Source organism: Camelus dromedarius, chromosome 3, assembly GCF_036321535.1.
Source record: "Camelus dromedarius isolate mCamDro1 chromosome 3, mCamDro1.pat, whole genome shotgun sequence".
Taxonomy (NCBI): domain Eukaryota; kingdom Metazoa; phylum Chordata; class Mammalia; order Artiodactyla; family Camelidae; genus Camelus; species Camelus dromedarius.
Window position 1 is genome coordinate 76712609 of NC_087438.1, and position 24179 is coordinate 76736787.

At 44.8% G+C, this 24179-nt stretch overlaps 1 protein-coding gene across 4 annotated transcripts in view; it reads left to right on the top strand.

Moving 5' to 3' along the window:
• Positions 1–24179, top strand: part of MCC (MCC regulator of WNT signaling pathway) — a 387851-nt gene that overhangs the window by 215909 nt on the left and 147763 nt on the right. Inside the window, exon 1 of one of the 4 annotated variants that reach the window (XM_031448802.2) lies at positions 14613–14963. The exons of the other annotated variants lie outside the window; for them this stretch is intronic. Coding sequence (XP_031304662.2) covers positions 14721–14963 — 243 coding nt within the window. The 5' untranslated portion in view covers positions 14613–14720. Of the gene's footprint in view, positions 1–14612; positions 14964–24179 lie in introns of those variants that run through there. 4 annotated transcript variants of the gene reach the window in all.

Here is a 24179-nt window from a genome sequence, read left to right on the forward strand (position 1 = left end):
GTAGCAGGAGTTAAGGGCCCCCAAGGAAAGGCCTCAGGAGTGAGTTCGTTGCCAAGGGCTGTTTCCTCAAACCTTCCTGTGCACAGACTGCATGGCACCTTCCAAACAATAGTTTCCAGACTTATTTGGCAACAGAACTCTTTGTACAAATGAAATCTTCAACATCCCAACATTTAAAACAACGACAAAGACAAAAGCAATGAACAGGTTACATCCTTAGGCATTTTCTTCTGGGTTTGACAGCAGATACCTTATTGTTGGCAGAAACCTATAAACACTTTCACAAGGCAGAAGACGACTTCAAAACTGCCCTTTTATTCATTTCTCTTACACGGTGATGTTTTAAGACTCTATCACTACCTCCATTAAAAAAAAAAGCCCACAAATTATGTATTATTCATAATATGCTGGGAATTTCTGAGGATAATCTCAGTTCTAGATTATTTCCAAAGTTGCTCCTATAAAGTTGCCCCTTCTGTTGACGAATAGTTATTAATTTAAAAGTTTTATTTGTTCAGGTAGCTAAACAGGTTTTTTCGTGTCTGAATATATCTTGACTTGCACCAAAGATATTGCCAAACACATTGTGTGCAAATCAAAGGTTTAATTATTTTAAATGCCTGAGAGGACATTCATCTTCTAAAAGAAATCTATAGTGAGTTCATTTGTGATGTGAAAAAATAAGCTCTAACTTAATTGAGTGTTTGTTTGTTTGTTTGTTTGTTTATTTATTTTTACTTTTTGACTAGTGTCAGTCAAAATGCAGCTACACTTGGTTGTTACGAAGTTCATTTCTGCCTCTAGGCATTTTCTCATTAGTTGCCCATATGGGACTTGTAGGAAAGAAAGGGAAAGAACCCTAATGCACTTAACTGATTATTCCTGCTTACCTTCTCCCCTCCTGGTTGAGTGGATGGTAATGTCAGTAAGGAGGAGGAAGCAGGGGCACTCAGCAGATCACACTCTGCCCTTTGCCCTTGTCTGACATTCACTCCGCTCCTGAAACACTGTTCCACCCAGCCCCCAATCTTTCAGCTCAGTGAACTACCAGCTAACCTTAGGAAGATGGAAATGCTAGAGATGCAAAAGGATAAAATTAATTAAAGCCAGGGTATGCATCGACCTACCCAGCGTACATTTCCAATGTTATTTATCGTAGCTGAGGCGCTTATAAGCCAGTTATCAGGTTGGTGAGTAAGGAAGCTGGATGGAGGGCTCTGTCACCCTCCTCCCCGCCCTCCTGCTGGCCGCTTCTTAGGAGCCAGATGCCTAGTTAGGAATTGTGGCTCCTTTCTAAGCTACACTGTTTGCGCAGTCTGGTCAACCTGGGGCGGATCAAGCTGCAGGAAATACTGAAGGTACTGTTGCGCATATCCACTCCCTGCTTCCTCAGCCCCCTGAGTTGGAAGAGGAGAGGAGTACTTGGGCTTAATGTGCACTTACACACAGTGCATGCGTCCTTTCTGACCTCTCAGTGTCTCTCTCCTGGGAGTAGATAGGCTAGCACTTCAATGAGCAGTGCTCAGTGGGCCCTGCCTCAATTCTCTGGTTTCATTCCAAAAGATAAATGACAGGGCTTTGGCTATCCATCACAGTCACTTGATGCAACCAGAACATCAATTAAGGGATATAGGTGGAAGGCAGAGCTTTTCCCTAATCAGCTTAAAACTCCACTTTCCCCCTCTTAATTCCCAGCCTCTCCAAATACTGTGATATACTGGTGGGATATCTGTGTGTTTCCTTTTGGTGATTTTACTGGTATTACTCCCTCTTTTCGTCTTGACATGTGCAGAATTTAAGTATCTCTGTTTTAATCCCCATATAATAACTGCTACCTTTAAAAAAAGAAAAAGTTTCACATATATTCATTGCCTTAGAAAAAGTACCTTTGCAATAAGACCATAAAAGTTCATTTACACAATATTGTCTTTTTGATTACCAAAATATCTACTCTTAAAAATTTGCAGCTAATAAAAAAACTTATAATGCAGAACCAACTACAAAAAAATATTTGCAGCTGTTAGAGCTGGAACAGCAAGTCCTAGGAAAGTCCATAGGGAAAGGCAGTTTACAGAACAGTTTGTTGACGCTTCCGTTGAGTTTCAGCGTTAATATTTTTTAACCAAAGCTTTAAGGAAGAGAGGGAAAAGCTCCTCTCTTAGAGTCTGACCTTTTATTTTGAAGAATAATTATTAATATAAGACCCAACCGCTTGATTTTACAATGTGAGCTATGAAACAGCCACCTGAACCTGGGCTCCTGCTGTGAAGACGAGTGTGATGAACTAACACAGAGGTGACATCACAGCCACATTCATGGCCAGTGTACTTAGAGCCTCAAAGCAGAGCAACTTGTCCATAAAAGTAATACTTATATTTACTGAACACTTAAATTGCTTGGCAAGGTGGTAACTATTTTGCACATAGTCTTGGTTTCACAACCACCTATTACCTCCGTTTTATAGGTGAGGCAGCTGAGACTCTACGGGTAGGCATCTTCACTAAGATACTAGTAAATGGCAAGGTCAGACCGTCAGCTCTTACTCAGAGGAGAAATCCACTATTCAAGGTTTCTGCTTTGTCACCCATGCTGCCTCTAGACAAGGTCAAAGCTGGTAACACAAAGGAGTAGAAACTTCATGATGTGAATGATTGTTTTTCACGGCTGAACTTTCTCCAGAGCCTTTCCACATATTTATTTTTGAAATGCCTTGTAAAGGCTCATCCGCCTAGTTGATATTTTTTGAATGGTTGCCACGTGCCTGGAGCTGTGCTGAGTTACAGCTGTGACATGGGGGCCTGTCCTTAAGGAGCCCAGTCTGTTCGGGAAGACAAACCAGCTTACAGATAATTATGCCATAGGTTCGTGACAGAGGGAGGGAGGGAAGATGTGGCGGAGGGAAGATGTGGCGGAGGGAGATGGTGACGGGCAGAGGAGCACAGCATCCACCTCCACTGGGCAAGAGAAGACAAAAGCCTGTGAAGGTGCAGTCATGGAGGGAGGAAGGAAACTTGTAGAAAGGTTGCCAAGAAAGAGCACGGCTCGGCAAGCTGCTTCTATAAGGGGCCAAATAGAAAAATTATAAGCTTTGTGGGCCATATGGCTGACCTGCCATTGTGGCAGCAAAAGCAGTCATGGTCACTAGGTAAATGAGGGGACGTGGCCGTGTGCCTGTAAAAGTTTATTTACAGAAACTGGCAGCAGCCAGATTTGGCTCACAGGCCATTTCCCCCCCAACCCCTGGGATGGGGCAAGGGGAGGGGCTTGTTATCAAACAACATGTGACTGAAAAGTAAGTTTTGAGTGATCAACAAAGCAACTGGTAGCTACTTTGAGGGATTAGTGTGGTCATTCCAGCCCCTACCTAGCATATTTTAGGCACTTAGTAAGTATTTGTCAAATGACTAAATGATGGCCGCTATTTGGGCCTGAGCTAGTAACCGCAATCTGGTAATGAAGGGAGTGATGAATGTGGTAGGAATTTGATTCACATTTTAGTTGAATTGTGTGTAAATTACTTGTGTTTTATTATAGAGGAAAAAGAAAAGATCATGTTGTTTGAAAGCTTATTTTTACTTTTAAATGGAGTCATAATGATGGCCACCTCTTGTGGGCCCAGCAGGCACATTATTATTTTTGGTTTGGTTTAAGTTTTCTTTTTCTTTCTTTTTTTTTTTTTTTTTGAGGAGGTGATACTTAGTGTTCAAAGATACTGAAGTAGCTGAAGCTGAAGAAAATAATTTTGATCTCTCATTGAAAGAGGATATATATTGTCCACAGGGCACAGAGAGAATGCTTCTTGACTGTCACCAGAGTTTTGGAAAGGCTTAAACTTCAAGGTATCCATTTATTTGTTGCTGCCATTAGGTGATTTTAATAATATCCCATTGATGTAAGAGTATGAATGCTTCATTTCACACTGTTCTTAATCCTGAATATGTGTCATAGCATAGCAAACCAGTTGTATTGTTTGAGTCACAGTGACAAATAGTTGTCCACAGTTTAGTTGTACAAATAAAAATTAGTCATAAAAAGTCAACTTAGTGATCTTTTCTGTGGTACCAAAGTGAAGCACAGTTGACCCTTGAACAGCCAAGGGTTAAGGACACCCACCCTCTGTACAGTCAGACTTCCCAAATAACTTACACTGGGCCCTCTGTGGCCGCCCGTATCCCTCACTATCCGCAGTTCCCCATCTGTGGATTCAACCAACCACAGATCAGTGCTACTGTAATACTGCTGAAAAAAAATTCATATATAATTGGACCCGCACAGTTCAAACCCGTGTTGTTCAAAGGTCAACTGCCCTTCCTCCCATATTGGGGAAGATAGAACCTGTCTGTGGCAGCCATGATGGATGTGGAAGGATGAGGGTGAGGGGTGGATGTGCTTGGCATCTGTTTTAATTTGAGGATCCTCCCAGAGTGACAGCCATTGACAGCATGGTTACAACATAGCTATACCAAACCTGAAATGAATCATTTTTTCCCTCCACAACTCAGGTGATCCCTTTCTGTATGAAAGCTTCCACCAAAGCCTCCAAGCAGAGTTAGAGCTTCCATTCAAAAAGCAGTCCCCGGCATCTGTCAAGCACTATGCGAAGGACAAAGATATGAAGTCATAGTTCCTGTTCTTAGGATTAATTATTCGCAACAGCTATAAAAAGACTACTGTATGTAAGTTTCCATTCTAGGCCCCCAAGTGGTTTGATGTCTAGTGGAGGAAAGAGGTAAGCGCTCACAAGGTTGTAAGTTTTACAGCAGGAACTTAAAGGAGAGGCATCCAGACTTGCCTAAGGCATTCAGCAGAGGCTTCTGGGGGAAACGATATCGACATCTAGACTTAAAGGACGGGGTTCGGCTAGATAAGTAAAGGGTGAGGGCTTTGGGGGAAATGGGAATTGTGTTCTGAACAGAGGGGAATGGTTTGTGTGCAGAGTCCCATGGCAGGGTTGAGCACAGTGATTTGGGGGTACTACAAGGTTTTCAGTGTGGCTTCATATAGCCTTTGTCCTGATGGTAATGGGGATCCTTTGGCTGATACTTGTTTATGTTGGGGCTGCGAGACAACATAGAGTTTGAGCTTTGAAAGATACACCTGGCTGCCTTATGGAGTGTGGCTTGGAGGGAGATGAGATTAGAAGTGGTGAGAACAGTCAGGAGAAGTAAGTAATCTGGGAGGGAGATGCTGATGGCCTGAACTGAGTGAATGGTGGAGCCAGGGATTCAAAAGTGAGGCTCTGGAACTGATAACACTGATGGTTGGCTGAAGAAGCTGAAGCAGTCGAGGAACAGACCCAGCGTGCTGTAGAGTCTCATGCCTGCCTGTGTTCTAGTGCATGTCCCATTGTATTCTAAGTGTTCGTCTATAGTATCACCCAGTGTAGGAGTGCTACATGAACATACGTGGGGAACCAGGTTATGGGATCGATGGAACAGAGTTGTGAGGATGTGACCCACAAGAGGGGACCTCTGAGCAGAGGACTGAGCATGTGGTGCTGCCTCCCGTCCTCAGCTCCGTTGTCCTTGCGGGCTTTGGAAACAGGCCGGAAGGAATGAGCAGGAGGCACGTTGGGCCTTGGCTGAAACACAGGGAGCTTTTCAGGACTGAAGCAGGAGCTGCTTGGTGTGTGGCTCTGCGCTTTTGTGCATTCACACCACTGTGCGTGGCCTTGTATTCAAAGTGTGGAGCGTGGAGACGGGGTGGGAGGAGGGACACAGGAGAGACAATAGTGCTGCAAAGAAACGCCAGTCTGACCAATTCTGACTTGGCTGCCTGGATCCCTTGTGCTGTGTTTTGTGCCTCAGAAGTGAGGTGGACTTAGGAAGTGGGGCAAAAAATAAATGATGCGCCCTGCAGGGAAGTGCTTTAGCACTCCAAAGGACTTAAGGATTAGCTGGTGTGGCCTCTTCCGGACAGGGTCGCTTTTTACAGAATTGTGAGTGACAGGGTAACAAAGGGGAAGTTGCTGGCTCTGTGAGCGGGTATGGAAGAGCGCACGTGTCAGGAATTAGGAATCGACCACACGTTTGAGTCAGGCGGTTCTTGTTCCCCACCCTCTGTCCTGAAAAGGACCTCAGCTTTCAAGGCTGTCAAGTCCGTGGGCGACTTGTTGGGTGCGAGGCTCCGTCCTGCGTGAGGCTCCACGCAGTCTTCAGGCTCCGTTATTGTTCTCCTTTTGTGACTATGTATTTTTATTAGGGTGCTGCTTGCTGTGAACTGCCTGAAGGGTCGTGGTGGTTACAAGCACTTACGGAAAAGCCCCTGAATATTGGGAGGCCAGAAGGCTTTACGTTGCACACGGCTTCTACAAACCAGCTTTTGTTCTCTCTGCCTTCCAAGCCTCCGTGGCGGTGTGTAACTCTGATGGCAGAGCTCACGTTCTGCTTCTTGTTTTAATACTGCTTGGTTTATCTTATTAGCCCACTAACTTAACTCCTTGAGGATTCTGATTATTTTCAGTTTCGTTCCCAGTTCCACAAGTTAGGGAGGTGTGGGGTTGTCAGGAAGTTACAGAGAGCCTAGAAAAGAGGCAAACCGGAGCAGCAATGCTCCAGCACATGGTAGAAGCAATTTCAGTCATAATCTTGTAGAAACAGTTTTGGTTAGATTAGTCTAAAATACAGGTCAAGGAGCATTTTAACTGGAAAGCAAGTAGAATTTTAAAATTCAAGAAAAACAAGCACACTTAAGAAGGAAGAAGGAACCCTATAAACAAGCTGTGTTTGGGAGGAATTAAAGATTAAAACGATTAAAGCAAATCAAAGATAAAGAACTCAGAATTGGATGGGAAAGGGAAATACTAGTAGGAGGGAGGGTGGATTAAAGGAGTGGAACAAGGGCTCTTTTTTTTATTATTTTAATTTGGGGGGGAGAAGGTAATTAGGTTTATTTATTTACTTTAATGGAGGTACTGGGATTGAACCTGGAACCGTGTGCATGCCGGGCATGTTCTCTACTACGGAGCTGTACCCTCCCCTCAAGGGGTTCTTTTTTTAAAGCAGCAGTTAGAGGGGGGCTGCCACCTCAGAAGCTGTGCAATCTGGAATGGGCAAGAATGTCTCCCTCTGAGCTGCCTGCGTAGGAACTGACTTTGTCATTTTGTGTTCTGTGCCCAGCACTGTGCTTCGCATACAGTAAGTGTTGGTGCGTGAATACTAGGAGGAGCAGTGTCTCATAAGTTTGGAGTAAGGGGCTGGGAGTAGAGAGAATGAAATCTCTGGTAATGATAAGTGTTGCCTGAAAGGGTGGGGGTTGAGGGTTTGAGTGTTGGCATTGTAAAATAAAGGTGGTTATATTTAGAGGCTTGCATTTTTGTTGCACTTGCTTGGATGTGTGTTAACAACTGAGTGCTAACATACAGTGACACTGTCTGCAATGTGGGATTTTTTGGTTTTAAAAGATCAGGCTACATATGGCAGTCGAACGCTTTCTGAGAATGATATGAAGCCTTCTCTATGGCCTTCCCTTGAGTGGAGTCAGTCATTGAGCTCTGTCTGATGGTGGCTCTCAACAACAAATGGCCATGTTCAAAATACCTAGGGATTTAAGATCAGTGAGAAGGAAATAGGTCGCATGATGCTTGGCAGAGAAAGAGGGGTTGGCTTTTTCTTCCCTTTAAGCATTGGATTGGTATGTATTGCCTGTATATGAACTGATAAAGATTGGTTATATATATAATTTTACACTGACATAATTTTATGTACCAATGTGTTATTGAAAGATCTCATGGGGTCCTAGTTATCAAATGCCCATCAGTTAATAAATGCCAAACCTTAGTAAAACGCACTTTATTAAGCTGCAGATATGTACTCTTTCTACAATCATTTGGAATCGTACAACATTTTAGGGGCATTCTCAGAGAGAAACCATGTATTATATGAGTCTAAAAATTGTAGGTACTTGACATTTTTTTCCATGTCTCTGCTATGATTTTAATGAAAATTCATGTGGTTTGCAGTTTGAGTTTCTCAAGCATGTGTCCACATCGCTGCTCTCATTTTTCATGCTTCCAAAAATGTTAGTTTTTATGATGTGTCTGTTTCAAATAAAACATCTCCATTCAAGTGAGCTAAAAACTGACCTCCAAGCCACTTTGATTATGTTTAATGAAGTGGGGTTTGGGGTGGATACGGGTAACCACCAACAGTTGAGGCAGATGAGAGGTGTATCTTCTCCTTCAGTCATGTCCCCAGATACAAGAGCAGACTCCTACCAACTCTGCTATGTATGCAAGCACTTCATTGCATACATAGGCAGGAAACAGTCAAGAGTCTGACCTCTGAACTTACAGATGCTCTGACAGTAAGTACCTTACGTGAAAAATTACTGTGAAGCAAATGTGACATATCTAGGGGTGGGATTTCACTAACCTAGTCAGGATCAGGTGACAGGAAGCCTCCAAGCTGGTGGCTGGCTACACACAGGATTGTTGCAGAATTGAGCTGTGGGCACCATTGCACAGTAAGGTTGGGCTCCTCAGATTCTCTTAGCTTGCTCGTCCTTTGGTGTGGTGCCTTTTCCACATTTCTCTCCAATCCACAGATCTTAAACACCACAAATTTCACCAGTGAGCAATCTTTGTTAACCTCCACTGAAGGAATTTACAAAGCCTTTAGCGTTGGGAACAGGAGGGTGAGGAGTTGGAAGTAGCTGCCTCTTGAGTGATGCCTTTTGATGAGCATCTCTCAGATACTAGCCAGACCCTTCCAGAGTGTGTGCCTGTTGAGGGCAGATCATGGCCCCTGGAGGGCAGATCAAAACTAACACATCCCTGTCCTGTTGTCTGTGCTAGAGTCTCAAAGTAAATTATTGTTCATATGACTAGTCCTTTACTGAAAATTAATCTCCTCATTTAGGAGCTTTCCTGATACCAGTCAACCTTGGTTCCTCCTCCTTCCTACATCAGGTTCTTCTTTGTGTCTGGGTACGTAGGTTCATGTTCCCCCCACATCCTCTTTCACCTCAGCCAGTTCCATCTTCAAATTCCTCACCACACTGTACTTCCTAATTCCCAGCGCCTTTCTGAATCCCAACCACACTGAGTCTGGGGACATAAATTCATCAGATACAGTGGCTGGCTCATTCTCAGTATTGAATTTTATGTGTGTATTGAGTGAGGGAGGTGGGATGGTAGTCTAATATTCCTTATATTCCAGACTAAAAATACAGGGTTTAAGGTAAAGACCTTGTATGCATTTTCTAAATGACTCCCACCTCTAGTTTAGCAGAGCACAAAACTCATGAGTAAATATTTAAGAGGGAAAACTGGGAAGGAAGAAGAAAAGATATAGGCAAATTATGGGATGGCATATTTAGGTGTGTTCTAATGCCTGGCCAATCTGAAAAAATAAGTCCTACTGTTCTGTTGAGGGTGTCAAGCTTCATTCTTGCCAGCCACAGCCTTGTCACCACCTTCCCGGCCCAATTTTTTCCCTCTGTTAATGCCAAAACATGTGCTACAAAACCCGAATGAATGTAATAGGGTAGATCAAATTGTGGTGGTACACAAAAAGAAGACACAACACTCAACCATATGTCCATTTAGTCAGGTGGAGACTGTATCTTAGAGATCTAATCACCACCGACAGATGGCTATCAGCATGGACTCCATTTTTATAAGCAAGAATGAAAGACTGCTCTAGACGCATGTATTTACAAATTTAATAAAAACACTATCCACTCCTCCCCACCACCTTTTTTTTTTTTTTTTTTTTTTTTTGGCCAGAGTAGGTAAGATATATGTGGAACCTGACCAAAATGTGATGATCCGAGAAGTGGATGAATCCTTGTAGGAATGGCCACAGGTAGTGTCTGTGATCAGCTGACACCAGGAGCTACAATCTAATATTTGAAAGAAGCTACTTTCCTGTTCTGAGTGCAGCGGTGTCCTTGAGTGAGGAAAAAAAAACATAACTTGCTTTTTTCTTGACAACTTAACATAACACTTTCCCAGAAGAAATTATGGTACCAGGTCTTTACAGTAAAATTATTGCAGCCATAAAGGTAGTCATGTGCCCAAAGCCTAAAGGAAATCAGGGTAGGTCTAAAATAAAGTGTGTATGTTCTGGCATCTTTCTGTTTCCTTTGTAGTCTTTATGGGCTCTGTTTGGAAGAACCCGTGGGACCGCCTTAGGCACAGGCTGATGTTTTACTGTGCTGCTCAGGCAGAGCATGACTGATTGGGAGCCATTGATAGATGACAATTGGGAGCAATAACATTTGGGGAATGAAAATAATTTTTTGAAGCCTTACTTTCTCTACTTCTGAAGCATTTTAATAAGTCTGTTCTTTATGACTTGAGGTAAACATGTCAAGCAGTTCCTAAAATCCGAATGAGTTTTGTCTGTGGGAATTAATGAATTGCTTTGAACATCAATCTTGAAATGTAGGAGCCTATCAGAATACCTAGACTCTAGATGCAGAATATAATCTTGCTCTGTCAGATGTGCAGCGTCTATAAAAACCCTGGTTGTAAGAGATTGTATTTTGGGAAGGCAGTTTAAGAGGCAGTCCATAGCAGTACCCTTCTTGAAGTATTTTAGGATCGGTCCTCGGATGAAGTTAGATCACTATGGGAAATTAGACCCCGCAGGGTAATGACTTGCACCGCGTCCCTTAACCGGTGACAGAATGCCTCTGGGATCTGAACTCAGCGTCAGGCTTCTGAGTTTTACAGTGAGCTGTAATATGCGAGAGTGTCAAGAAATCTATGTGTGGATTTTTGTGACTATGTTCTTGGTGGTATAGCCTTTGGGTAATGTAGTGGGGACTTCTATCATTCTTGAGGTGAGAGAGGTCTCTTGAAACAGCTGAATCTTTCAAGAAGCTTTTTACACGGTGTTCTTGTTAGCTGCGGTTTCTGTGACTTCATCTCAATTTCTAGTCAACTTAAAAGGTTAGTGTTACCTTCTAACATCACAGCAATTGGACTTGTGTCTTAGGGTTGGGAGACTTGCTTGCTTTCAGTTTTTTCACCTCACGTTTCAAATGAAAATGAAAATCTTGTCCTATCTCAAAGAATCAAGTTAAAGTTGCAAAGACTGTTACCCAGAGGATTTGGTTTTTTGTTTTTTTCTTTAAATACAAGGCCACAGCCTGAGACAGGTGAGAGCCATCCAAAAGGCCAGCTATAAAAAACTGCCAGGTGTTCGTGAAGGACGGTAGTTTTCCTTTCGCATGAGGTAAAGAAGCTCTATAGAAAGGAATTAGTCTTGTCTGTCAGGGTAAAGGGCAGCTGGGGGCCTCTGTGTGTGTCTGTGTGTGTGTGTCTCCACTAGAGCCAGCTCCCTGAAAACTTGAACTCTGTTTTACACATCTTTGTCTCCTCGGTGTCGGCCACCATGCCTGGTAGATAATAGACTTTTAATTTGAATCAACGGAGAAGGAAGACCTCGGCTCACCTCTAGTGCTGGCACCAGATAAATCTCTTAACCTCCCTAGAACACCACATAAATTGGGGAAGTAACCCTTGCCCTGCTTACAACACAGAGCTGTTGTGAGGATCAAATGAGAAAGAGCTTATGGAAACCATAAGAAGCTGTATAAATGTTCAGGATTCATAAGCTAATTACCTGATTGACCTATTTTGTATGTTCAAGATGGTTCAAGGTTAGGGTTCCTCAGAGCACCTGAGATATTTAAATTTGGGGGAAACAATTAGCCTAAGGAAAGGCAGATTTTATCAAGCCAGGCGGAGAAAATGCTCTAAGATAAATCTAAAGTCTTATGGTGTGTATACATACACTAGCAGATGGGGGAAAAACTGGGATTCCAGTTAGCTGAAGAAAAACATCCCAGGCTGGTGGAAGGTACACTGGGTGAGGGGCCTGGGGACCAGGGTGCTCAGCAGGGCTTGGATGCTGCCTTTCTTGGGGAAGTGCCCTCATCTTGTTCCCAGGCCTCAGTCTCCCTGTGTGTAAACGAGATATCTGGACCGAATGACACCAAGCTCCAGTGACCTCTCATTCTAAACTTGAGTATTCAGGGTGGTCCTGCAGGACTGAGGTGCTTGGTTGTCCCTGTTCACTCCAGATGCCAGCACAGTGTTGGCTGCCAGCTTTGGGCTTTTCACATGTTGGCCAAGGGCTGCACAGACACTCCTAGGGTGAAGCGACAGAGGGGAGCCGTCCTGGGTTGTGCCGTCAGGCGCCTTGTAGAAGCTGGATTCCAAAGCTGGTTTGTGCTCTGCATCAATTTAGGCTCCTCCTTCACACCTTGAGTGCTGGTTCCAGTAGTCTTATTCAGGAGAATGTTCTGTTTGCCCCTCATCCCACCCCCATCGTTTCTTTACCATCTCACTCTAATCCATGGATTTGAAACTATTAGATTTCCCTTGTTTAAAGCCAATAAGATACTTTCCTATCGTACAATAGAAAAAATGTTCTTTAAGACTTTCTTTCAACCTTAGAAGTATTTATGCTTTCCAGACTTAGTCTTTGGACAGAAAGCCGCTTTGAGGCTGATAAGAACGTGTCCTCTGATAACGTCTTAGGTTTTGTAGTTTTTGTTTTCGAAAGCATTGTTCAAGCATCATGTTGACACTGGCAGGTACACAGAGCGGGAATGACTTTTTCCACCTTTTACAAATGAGGCTGAAAGGGGAAGGAAAGCGCACAAGGGACACGGCAGCACTGGGCTCAGATTTTCTTTTCACCATCGTATTTACTCCACCTTCTCAGCAGTGCAAAGCCATGTCCACCTGCCTGACCGTGCAGGCACCAGGTCGGTCCTGTTGAGGACGCCAGCAGGGCAGTAATAATTCTGTCATGATGCCTGAGATCTAGCCTCAGATGCTGACCTCCTGCCACGGGCCTGGGGCTGCTGGATCTCTAACCCACCTCCCTGCCTCTGAGGGCCAACTCTGTTCACTGCATGGGTAGATGGTCATTTCAACACATCCTTTGAAAGCTTCAGGGAAGGGCCCTCATCTTGCCAGCATAAAACACCTCATGTCTCAGGGAGTCTTAGGGAACATGCTCGTTAGTCAGGGGTGAGGAGACGGGGAAGGAAAAGACAGAGACCAGCATTTGGACTGCCTGCCTCCTTCACCAAGAGCAGGGAGCAACCCACAGGGATAGAATTCTCTGCCGCTGTGTCTGCAAAACCATCAGCCAGCCCCAGGTCCCTGGCTGCATCCTTGTCATGGGCTTAGGGGAAAGTTACAGGCAGTTCCTCTTTTCTTTCTAAGTATTTTTCTGTTTTCTCTGTTATTGCCTGTTTGCATTTATTTATTGTTGTATGTGAAATGAAGACTTCAAAATGGATCCAATTTGACTTTCCAAATTAATCCACCTTGAATCTGAGGTCTTACAGCTGACAAATTGCAAAAGGTATTATGATCAGAAAGTACTTGGAGTCACCCTCCTCTCTGGTAATAATTAGAATTCTGGACAGAGAGCAGACAACTAGGGAAGGAATCCCATGTACTGAATTTCCCTTGGGTCCTTGACGTCCGTGCTTCCCTCTCATGTTTTTCCATCTGGAAGCTTGTCTCTGCTCTCTTTCCCCTGGTGTCTCCCTTCTTTGACGACCTCAGGTCCGCCCAACTGGTTTGAACAGAGACTTCAGTAATCTCCAAGTATGTTAATACTAAAAGTAAATTATCTGGTGCATGTTGGGTTTTTTTTTTTTTCATTTTAATGTATTTCTAAGGAAAAGAGGTTGACTTTCAATAGCTATCATCACAGGTTTAGAACTGAAAACCTTTCAAGATTAATAAGCAGAGTTTTTCTAAGAGAGCTGTGTGTGCGAAGGGCCTTTGTCTGGTGGGACGGCTTCCTAACTTAACAGTTAGTGCTGGAAAACTCCTTCGTGATGATTTTATATATGGCCTGGCGTTCTTGTTCTTGGATGTAATGCTGATGAAACTGTTCTTGCAAAACCTCAAGACAGTTTCTCCAGGCACGTATGTCGGCTTCTCTGGGAACACCCCGTTATCTGTCTCCTTGGCAGTTTGGAGGCTCTATACTCATTCCTCTTACTTATCTTTGCTGCTTAGAGAGGCTATAGAGAGAGACCGGAAACAGGAATAAAAATGGCTGGAAAAGATGGGAAAGTGGAGGGGTTTGATCCACTGAGTTGGTTTCCCTTCTCTCAAGTTTCATGGGCCTCCATTAAGAATCAATTTAGACTGTTTGGGTTAAGAACCAATCTTAGTCATTGTTTCAGTATTCTTAAAAAAAAAAAAAAAAAAAAAAAACCACAAAAACTCATTGCATTTAGTCCAAATTAATCTGAGAATAAAACAGCACATTGCCTTGCCTTGGCTCTGTGGCAAAGACATCTAGTACCAAACCCGATACATCTGGTATTTTTGAGCTCGTCTTAAGCTGTCATTTAACATGCAGCCTTTATTTGTAATCTTTTGATTTGGTGATGGGGGTTGTGCATACGGGAATGATACTGTGCTCTGGTGGTTGTGTTTCATAGAACCCAGGAGTGATTTTTTATCGCTGCATCTATGTAAAATCCAGAGTATTTTTCTCACCCCAGTGGCTTGCACCGCGCCTGGTTGAGTGGTTGAATATTGGATGCCGAGTTGCTTTGTTAAAGCCACAAACTTTGGAAGTGAAATCATCACACCAAGCCATCCGGCTTATGTGGACTCTTCTGTAAATAGTACACGCTGGGGGAGTATTCTCTGGCCCCCAGGGAAGGTCAGCAGAGTGGTTGTGAGACAGAGTAATCTGGTCTGGGTCGTGCTGAAAGCTCTTATTGATATGGGATTAGTCTCGGTGGAGACTACGTGCTGTCACATGGGCATCACTGCGATCGAGAGGAGTGAGATGGGAGGCCAGCGGGGGGAAGGGGACGCCGCTGAGTCACTGAGTTCATTAAAAGGCTACTGCCTGGGCGGCCGGCTGGCAAGACCAACCCTGGACTGCGCGGCTGCCACACCCACACCTCCGAGGGACTTAGGACTCCACTCCAGGCCGGGCTCGGAGGACGCGGCACTTGACAAGGTAGGAAGCCGAGAAGCTGATCTGTCTGACAGTCAGCACAGACCTGACACACAGCTAAGCACATTCCTGTTGGTGGAAGAGTGAGGCCCCGAGTGAAATGCAGGACCTCAGCCTCCGATCCTGAGTGTTGGCCTCTCTACGCTGATGGGAAGGGGCTTGTCACCAAGAGAGCTCCTGACCTGGTGGCTCCAAAGTTCTCAAAGGGGAGAAGGGAAATTGTATATGTTTTACTTGTGGCCAGCACTCAAATAACGTAAAATATTTTCCAGATTGGGCATAATTTAAATCACATTTAAACTTGGCAGTGAGCAGGCATTGTTGATGGGGATGGGAAAAACACAGTTGAGAATATGTTATGTCTCCATTCTTTCTTCAGTGCCATATGGTTACTCTGAAGCTTCTGTGCCACTAGAAAAAGTACAAAAATGACAAACTTTTGTCTGCATTGGGGCTGGGGGAGAAAAGTCGAAGGTATTAATTGCTTTCAGCGATTGGGGCACAGTCAAACTGTCTCACCTCTCTAAGAAAAGAGAGTAGTTAAGTGGTCTTTGCTTTAAGTTTAGTTGCCAGCCTCAGACAATTAGCACTCCGTGTGTGTGTGTGTGTGTGTGTGTGTGTGTGTGTGTGCGCGCGCGCTGCATGCTGGGTGTAGATGACATGTGTTTTTGTGTCCCCACCGCACACATTGGAGACGTATCTGAATGACTTAAAAAATGAACGTGTCCGAAAAGAAAACTACAGAGATGGATCTGTAGACAATTGTGTGTGTGTGTGTTTTCAAAAAAGATTGAAAAATTGTGGCAGTACCTGGAGAAAACCTTGCAAAGTCAACTCTGAATGATGGTGCTACCCCAGTGAGGGTTATTAGTCCTGGAGAATTGATTTGGGCAAATCTAGATTAAAAAGTGACTGCTTGGGACTAGGTGAGTCCTTTCTTTCTTTTTTCTTTTCTTTCTTTCCTTTTTTTTTTTTTTTTAAAGGAACTAGTAAGAAGTCATTTCCTCTTGATGGTCTCAGAACATAGGGGTGGCTTTATTTTTTGAGCTTATTACCCACCCCTCCCTTTTTTTTTTTTTTTTTTTTTTTCCCTTTTGCTGAACTGCACACTGAATTCCATTAATCTCTATTCAGCAGTGTCAAAGGCAAGGAAGGCAGACAGTAGATGTTTGGTGGCTTCAGGGAAAGGGAAAATTAGTGACGGAGGACAGAGGTTGTCGAGGGTAATGGAAGAAGGAAGGCCTGTTTGGTGCAAGAAACATTTGCTCTTTGATTGGTTGTGTTGACAACCAGTAAGGCCTGGGAGGGAGAGAGAGGAAAGATGAGGAGAATGGGGTAGGGAGGGTCCTTTGCTGCCGTCACCTCCTTTCTGGCTGGCATGAGTGGAGCCTGTCGGATGGCATGTTGCTTGGATGGCCTGTCAGGAAACCACTTAATTCCTGGCTGCCCTGGTCTCAACTAGCTCAAGTGTAAAAACTTGCTTGGTGTCACCTGCCCCTCTAGCAGAATAAGACTTCCCCTTTTTAAAGAGAAAGGAATGTGTGTCTTAGGCTAATTAATGAACCTTTACTAAACTCACCTTCCTAAATAATTAAATTACTTACTTTGGAGTAAAAGAGGACCTAAAACTTAAGAGTTGCAGTCTGACCCAGAACATGGTTTAACTATTTCTTTCAAATTTTAATAGAAGTTCAAAAAATGAGAATGTCAAAAGAATCAACTCTGAAATGCAAGAAGTTTGTTTAGCAATACTAATAATGGAGGAGGAAAAGAAACACTAGTTGGTTCTTGGGTTTTGTAAGTCACAAGCAAGGAGCCATGGACTAGGGCTTCATCTAACCTGGGGCCCTGGACTTACAGAGGGCTAGGAACTCTAGATTGCGGAGGACCAGTCCTGTCTAAGTCCAGATTCAAGCATATGTGGTGGCAAGTCAACTTTAGAGGAACAGACAGGAAGCTTTTTTCCCCTGTGTAACGTAAGAATTTAAATGTTTGATATTAAGTAAGCTGCCGTATTCCAAATGACCAGCAGATTATACAGTGTAGAATGTTAGCCCTTTGTCTATTGCACGGTCAAGTTAATTTGTGTTCAATACATGCAAATACATTTAAAGTTTAGCCTGACAAAAGTCCCCCCTGCCCAGTTTTATGGAGCACAGTGCCGGTTCCCCACCAGCTGCGGGGTCTTTAGTCTCCTTCCTGGTCTCACCTGGATAGCTGCGGTGGTCCTGTCTAGTCTCAAACCCCCCCATTGCTCTTATTTTGAAATTTGAAATTTCTCTTTGTTTTCAGCCATTGACCCTTTTGCTTCTGAGGTTAGTTAGACTTTTTTTTTTAAATTTCTTAAGTTTTATCCAACCTTTCTATATATTTGAAATGATTAAGAGGTTTTCTGACTGGGCTTAATCAGCTATGCAGACCCAAGATCTAGCCTGAGCAAATGGAACAAGGAAGTTGGTATAGGAGGACACTTCTTTAGGTTGAACCAGAAAGTGTTGGTGTTGGAAGGAACCCTCCTTTGTAGAGTCTTCTGCCTTCATAATTACGTGAGGGGCTGTGTGCAGGCAGACCCCCAGTGGTGTGCTCTTACAGTCACGTGGGGTTCCACTTCAAAGTCATCATCTTGACGCACAGCTGCTGTCCTGTACCCTTCTCTGAACAAGATACACCTTCCTCTTGCTCTGTCACTTGCACCAAGGCTGTGGTTTATAGGAGGTCACCTTTCCTTCTGAAGTTCAGTTTTGTGATGTTCATGCCCCACAGCCTTTGCATTTGTGATGATACTCCAGCTCCCTTTTATTTTTTTCCTGTTAGGTTGAAAACCCCTTCTGTGGTAACCTAGCATATGTATTGCCTTCCATTGTGGCTGGGTTTTAAGTTTGACCTAATTGTCTTTCTCTACTTCCCAAGTTTCATATTAAAACTTGTCCACCTTGTCAGTTCGTTGACTCCTTTTCTTTTCACTTGTACTCGTGAGGTGTCCTTACCCCCGGCAGGAGTCATCGCTCTAATGCGTCATACACCTTGTACCTAAACACAGAGCAGTAGTAAACACAAATGTTCTTTTCCATCATCGTGTATATTGCTATAATCCATGTCCACCTTTATCTTTAAAAATCAATGACCTTCACCTGGAAGAAACCAGGCAAATACCAGGGGGAGCCCTGCTTTATGCCTCATGTTAATGAAAACGCGAGGAGGAGGGGGGCCCTGCAGTGCGCCTACTCCCCTTGGGTTTCAGGACTGTCCTCAGAAAGTCCAGGATGTTGTTCCTGTGTAAGTTTAGCAGATGGGAGAGGAGAGGGCAGGGTCCACCTTGGCAATATGTCAGATCCTCCTCTGTCCTGGGTGTTTTCTTCAGGACGAATGCAACCACTGGGGAGCAGTGACTTCATCCATGGGGGCCCCTGCAGGTTTCCCACCCGACAGTCTCCTGGAGTGTGCTGGGACTTGGTTCTGTGGTCCAGGACGTCAGTACCTGCTGCAGTGCTGCTGCTTCGCTTCCTGCCCTTTCTAGCCCTAGTTTTAATTCTTTTTAGATAATGAATCCTTCCAAGAAAACCTGCAAACTTCCCTCCTGGAGAAAACACACACACGTTCAAGTTTGTGTCCACTCAGGGGATTCAGCAGATCCTAATCAAGGTGCAGGAGTCCAGGTGGAAGTCCCCGGCGTAAAGCACACAGAGGTCACTTTGAAACTTGGCAGTTTATTTTCTTGCAGTCTGTTTAACGGATTGTCTATTCTGTCTATTGTGTGATCCAGTTTATTAGTTACTTTTGGATCTCAGGTGCACAGATTGAGTTAATCATGGTCTTTGATTCCTATTCTGCTTATCTCTGGTCCACGCAGGACCCTCTTCCATCACTTTCGTTTCTGTGTAGCAGTGAACACTTGTGAGCCCACCCCCAACATGGAAACTAGTCTAGTCCTGCCTCTTCAACCCAGCGAGCCTCTCCCCTCAATCTCCTACCAGTTGCTTCTTTGCTTTCTTCAGAAATAATTTTGTCACCTGTCTGCACTTCTAAAAGGTTAGTTGGGCTATGGTTTCGTTCTTAACTCCTCTCCAGAAATGCGTAAGTTCTCCAAGGTTCGTTATTTTAAAACATCTGAGGTGGCAGGAGAAGCTGGAAACAGAACGGCAGCCCCCAGTCTCGCAGCTCAGGAAGGTGCGCAGACCCTTTCAAGTTGAATAATGACATCAGCAGAGATGCGAACACATGGAACCACCTTCTGTGGGTGACGGCATTTCTGCACATGGAGGGAGCCCTGCTTTATGCCTCATGTTTATGAAAACGTGAGAAGGAGGGGGCCCTGCAGCGCGCCCACCCTCCTTGTGTCTGAGGCCACGTCCTCACAGCACGGCCCTGCCAGCGCACCCTCGGCCACATGGAGACAGGAGGACCCAGGTGACGCCTCAGCTTTTCTCTGCACGCACATGCCTTCCCGTCCCCTCTCCTGCAGCTGTGCGCGGTTTCGGTGGCCATGAGTTCAAGGCCTGGCTTCCTGGCTGCTCTGTGACCTTGAGTAGATTCCTTAACACCCTCCCTCTTCTTTCCTCAAAAAGTGATGTAGCGTGATGAAAGTAATGCTCCCTCTAAGGTGCCAGGAGGAGTGATGAAATAAATGTGCTTTATTTACCCCTGAAATCAATGAAATAGAGTGCTTGAGAGGCAGTGCCCCGTGCGAAGCAGGTCCTCGATGTCCGGTGCCATCACTAATGGTTGTTTTGGCCTGCCATGGCCCGGGAAATAGGAGGAAATAAAAGAAATTGGCTCTGTCCCTTGCGGTCTGAGGCATCAGACTGCCTGTGTCCAAGTGGGTATAATGAGAACTTTTAATAAGAAACAAGCCTGTCACAGTGACCCCCTGGCCCATGGCAACCCTTCTCACTTCAGAAAGGCTGAAGTCCTATTTCTACATTATCAGTTCATGCTGCCATTTCTTGCTCATGTCACCACGTTTTTGTTACATGTCCAGAACTAGAGGTCAAACTCCCTGAAGGCAGAGACTCTTCTATGTTTTCACTGCTACACTCAGGACAAACACCCTTAATAAAGAATTGCAGAGAAAATCAGTGGAGGTTCTAGATCACAGGCCCCAGACTCACAACTGGAACCCACAGATGTGCTTCTATTTACCTACACAGCATTTTTTTAAAAGAAGTAAGTAGCCCGTACGTATCAAAATATTTCACTTAAAATCTAGATAATTTGGATTTTTTAATTTTTTTGCAAAATTACCTAGCCACGTGGGGCCCACATTCCCACCTGGCAACAGATGATGGAGTGGAGACAGATACCCAGTGGTAAAGGGGTCAAGCGCTCTCCAGCTGACCACAGCCCCCACCGCTCCCTAATGCTCACCCAGCGCTTTCCCCGCATATCTCACCCGCCTGGCCTCCTGGACGCTGGAGTTCGTGACCCAATCCCCATTATGGGATGAGAACCCAGAAAGGAGGGACTTCATCCAGACAGTGCTGATTCTAAGAGCACTCATGCACTAGGCATTGAGGGAGGGCAGGGGAGGCAGGGAGGAAGCACAGGACCCGCTCAGATGCATCACCAGTAGGTACAGGGATGACTGCAGTGAAAAACTCTATGTACCAAATGAATGGTGCAAATAAAGAGTTGAAAGGAGGAGCATCTGCTTCAGCCCGAGCTGCCTATGGGGGTCTCCTGATTGCGATCTGGCTCTGTAAGGATGCTAGGATTTCAGTATCTGGAGGAGAAAACAGCCTTTTCCCCGGAGGGAGTGACATATGCAGGAAAAGGCAGCTGTGACTTGACCGGTTTGACCCGTATGTGGAGGAGCAGAGGGAACTGGAAAGAGAGGCGGGATCAGACAAGGAAGGGGCCATTAAGGCCAGACAGTGGCATTTGGAACATAGGCATTGGGGAGCTGCCAAAGATACTTGAGAATGTTGCGATCAAAGGAGTTGGAGAAATGAAAATGTTTTCAACTGCCAGCAAACATCTCAAAGGCAGAAATGGTTGTAGGCATGTTTGCTTGGATGTCCCCTGCCCCCTCCATCCTGCTTTTTCTTGAAGCCTCTTTCCTCCAATGGTGCTCTGATGACGTCGGAAAGACCTCCCTTCCTCCTTAGGCCTATGGCTTCTGTCAGGTTGGCAGAGTCCCAGGCCTCTCAGGCCCAGAGCCCATAGACAGGTGATAAATTTCACATGCAATTTGAAGTGCATTAAAGGGTGTGGTGACACTTAGAAAGGAGTTTAACCTGCCTGTCAGATACAGACATGGAAAATGTGTCTTGAGCTGCTCTAAATTATTTCAGATTGATCCAGGCAGTTTGTGTCTGGCTCCAACCAGATTGTGAGTCTAATTATCTGAGGGAGACTCATTGAGCTCTGATTATTCTAAGTTGCTGCCCACCGGTGAGCATTGGCAGAGTGGCTGCCTTCTTGGTGTTTGGTGCTGGGGTCTGGGTGATGGTGAGAAATACTGCTGTCCCCTTTGGAGCACATTCTGCTAAGAATGTTCCCGCTGTTGCTGAGTGATGATTGACTGGCGGCCTTCACAAGGTCTGCCACTGTCCTCACACCAAGTGTGATCTACATGCAGTCTTGGAGCTGGCTTCCTTAGCTGCGTCCTTCAACGAAAGCTTTGATATGTCTGGTCCGCATGAGGCCCTCGGAAGCCCTGTGGCATAATCACCATCAGAAACGGGTACAGATGCTTCTTAGCTGGAATGACCTGGTTTCACTCACAGTTAAACATCACTGCTCCCAGTGATGCAACCACCAGCCTAGCTGCGATGTTGCCACAGAAAGCAGAGAAGTGAGGTCTGTCCCTGGGGCTGCAGGAATGCTTGCTCCTTTACCCATTGTGTGACTGTTTTAGGTCTTTACTTCATTTGCTTTTTGCTCTGCATCAAGATTTCATTTTCTCAATGGGTCCTCAAGAAATGACTGTTGATAAAGGGATTCAAGATTGCAGAAGTCTTCCCAGTGCATAGAGCGGTCATCACGCAGCAGCCGCGTGACACGGGGGCCTTGCAAAGAGCCTCACATTATTTTCTGTGGGGCGTTGCTGGACTTGTTTTCCCCTTTCACTCAGTGGAAGTTTCTCGAGGGTGTTTTGTGTGTGCTAAGTACCCTGCAAAGCTCTGGAAAAGTGAGTGACATGTGACCACTGTGCGTGCCTGCTGGATTTCTGGACTTCCTGTGACAAATTTGAGGCAGAGTCATTCACTTGTCAGATAGAACCATTTTTCTTTTTCCCCTGCCATGAAACCAGAAATGTGACAGTGATGTCACTTAATGGGCTTGGGTTTCCAGAATGAGTCCTCGATGTGGGTTAATTTTGGCCAGGGGTTATTTCTGCAGCTTGTGCTCTGGCTTTCAGGAGCTGTGGTACCTGCAGACATGAGGTAGAGCAGGCGGTGGCTGATCCCCACGTGTGGGTAACTGGGAAAAATAGGAATAATCCACAAAACATGCTTTCCTAGAAAAAGATCACATATCACCTAAGCAGTACTTTGGTTAATCATCCTTTAGAAAAGAAACGGATCAGAGGAGGAGTTCCGAGGTATGCAGCACTCACTAAAGGAAATCCCAGCTGGGCTAGAGACTTAGGTGTGCAGGTTGGCCCCAAAAGCGAATAGAAATGTGTGTGTGTGTGAACGAGGAGCATGAACTCTGGGAAAATGGATCCCAAGCCATTAAGTGGTTTCCTTTGAGAAGCAGAATTTACTTGTGTATTTCGGTAGTTTTTGAATTTGTAACAGTGAGTCAAACACACATGTACACAAATACAAATACTGGATATGGAAGGAATTCCTAGGCTTACAGTTACTGGGAGAAATGACAAAAGAATAGATCTATGGGATTTGACAACAAATATGTTACTTTTGTGGAAAGAATTTAGACAAACTGGAGGAAATATTTCTAACATACTCATGTTACCGCCCTCAAATAGCTTCATATAGTAAGAGCATCTGGACGGTTGAATAAGGGCACCCCACCCAGGATGTGCACGTCCTGATCCCTAGAATTTATGAGTATGTTCCCTTACGTGATAAAAGGGACTTTGCATGTGTGATTAGGTTGGTCTTGAGATGGAAGTGATATCTTGCATTACCAGGCGGCCCCAGTATGAGCAAAAGGGTCTTTATAAGAGGGAGGCAGGAAGATGGAAGTCAGAAGGAAGAGATGTGATGACAGAAACAGGGGATCCGAGTCTGAGAGAGACTTGAAGAGCGAGGCCTCAGCTTTAGAGATGAAAGAAGGGGCCTTGAACCAAGGAGTGCCAGTCACCACCAGGACCTGGAAGAGAAGAGGAAACGAATTCTCTCCCAGAGTCTCTCGAAGTCTTAATTTTGGTCTGAGTGAAATGGTTCGAGACTGACCTCCAGAGCTGTAAGATAATAAGTGTGTTGTTTTGAGTCACTAAGTCTGTGGTAATTTGTTACAGCAGCCACAGGAAACTAACACGAATTCTAAATGAATGAGAGAATTTCCTAGTGATGTCTGCTGTCACTTAGCAAGTGCTTCCGTGTCTGGACTGGAGGGTGTGCTTTGCCTGCATCATCTCTTAGTCCTCACAAATCTGCGGGGAAGGTGGGATGACTCTCGTTTCTGCAAATAAGTGAAGTATAAGGCTTAAATTGTTAAGCTGTGCATCCCACCGTCAGTGTCAGAGCCGGTGTCAAAATTTACACATAAGTGTCTTGAACCCTCGTTTAAGAGTGCATGCACAGGGTGCTGCTACCTCGCAAACAGTGGTGGGGCTATAGGTGGTGTTTTCTCCTTACGGTGTCTTTTTTTAACTTACAAATTTTCTATATAATCTCATGGTCAGGAGAAGGGCGAAAGTTCTTAGTGAGAGACTGGTACCTTCCCTCTCATGGTTTATCATCATTGACAACAAAGTCTCCCAGAGAATGTTCTTTCCTGAGTCAGAAGCCCTGTAGAATGCGCTCAAAGGTGGTTTTCAAAAGGTGCCTTGATCTAATAGTTTGGCCTCATCATAACACCCCCAGGTCTGGGTACACTGTCAGGTGTGGGCCTGTGTTCAGGGCCAGGTGGGTGGACGTTGCATGAGGGAGGGGCAGAGATGGTGGGACTGTGGCCCTGGGACCAATAGAATGTGGATGTGCACTTGCTGGTGCAAATGGCCCCCAGCCAGCCGCTCTTCCCAGTTGCTCCTCTACAGCCGTTTGTGTCACCTTAACCATCACATAAAAAAGAAACCCAAAAGTGGTG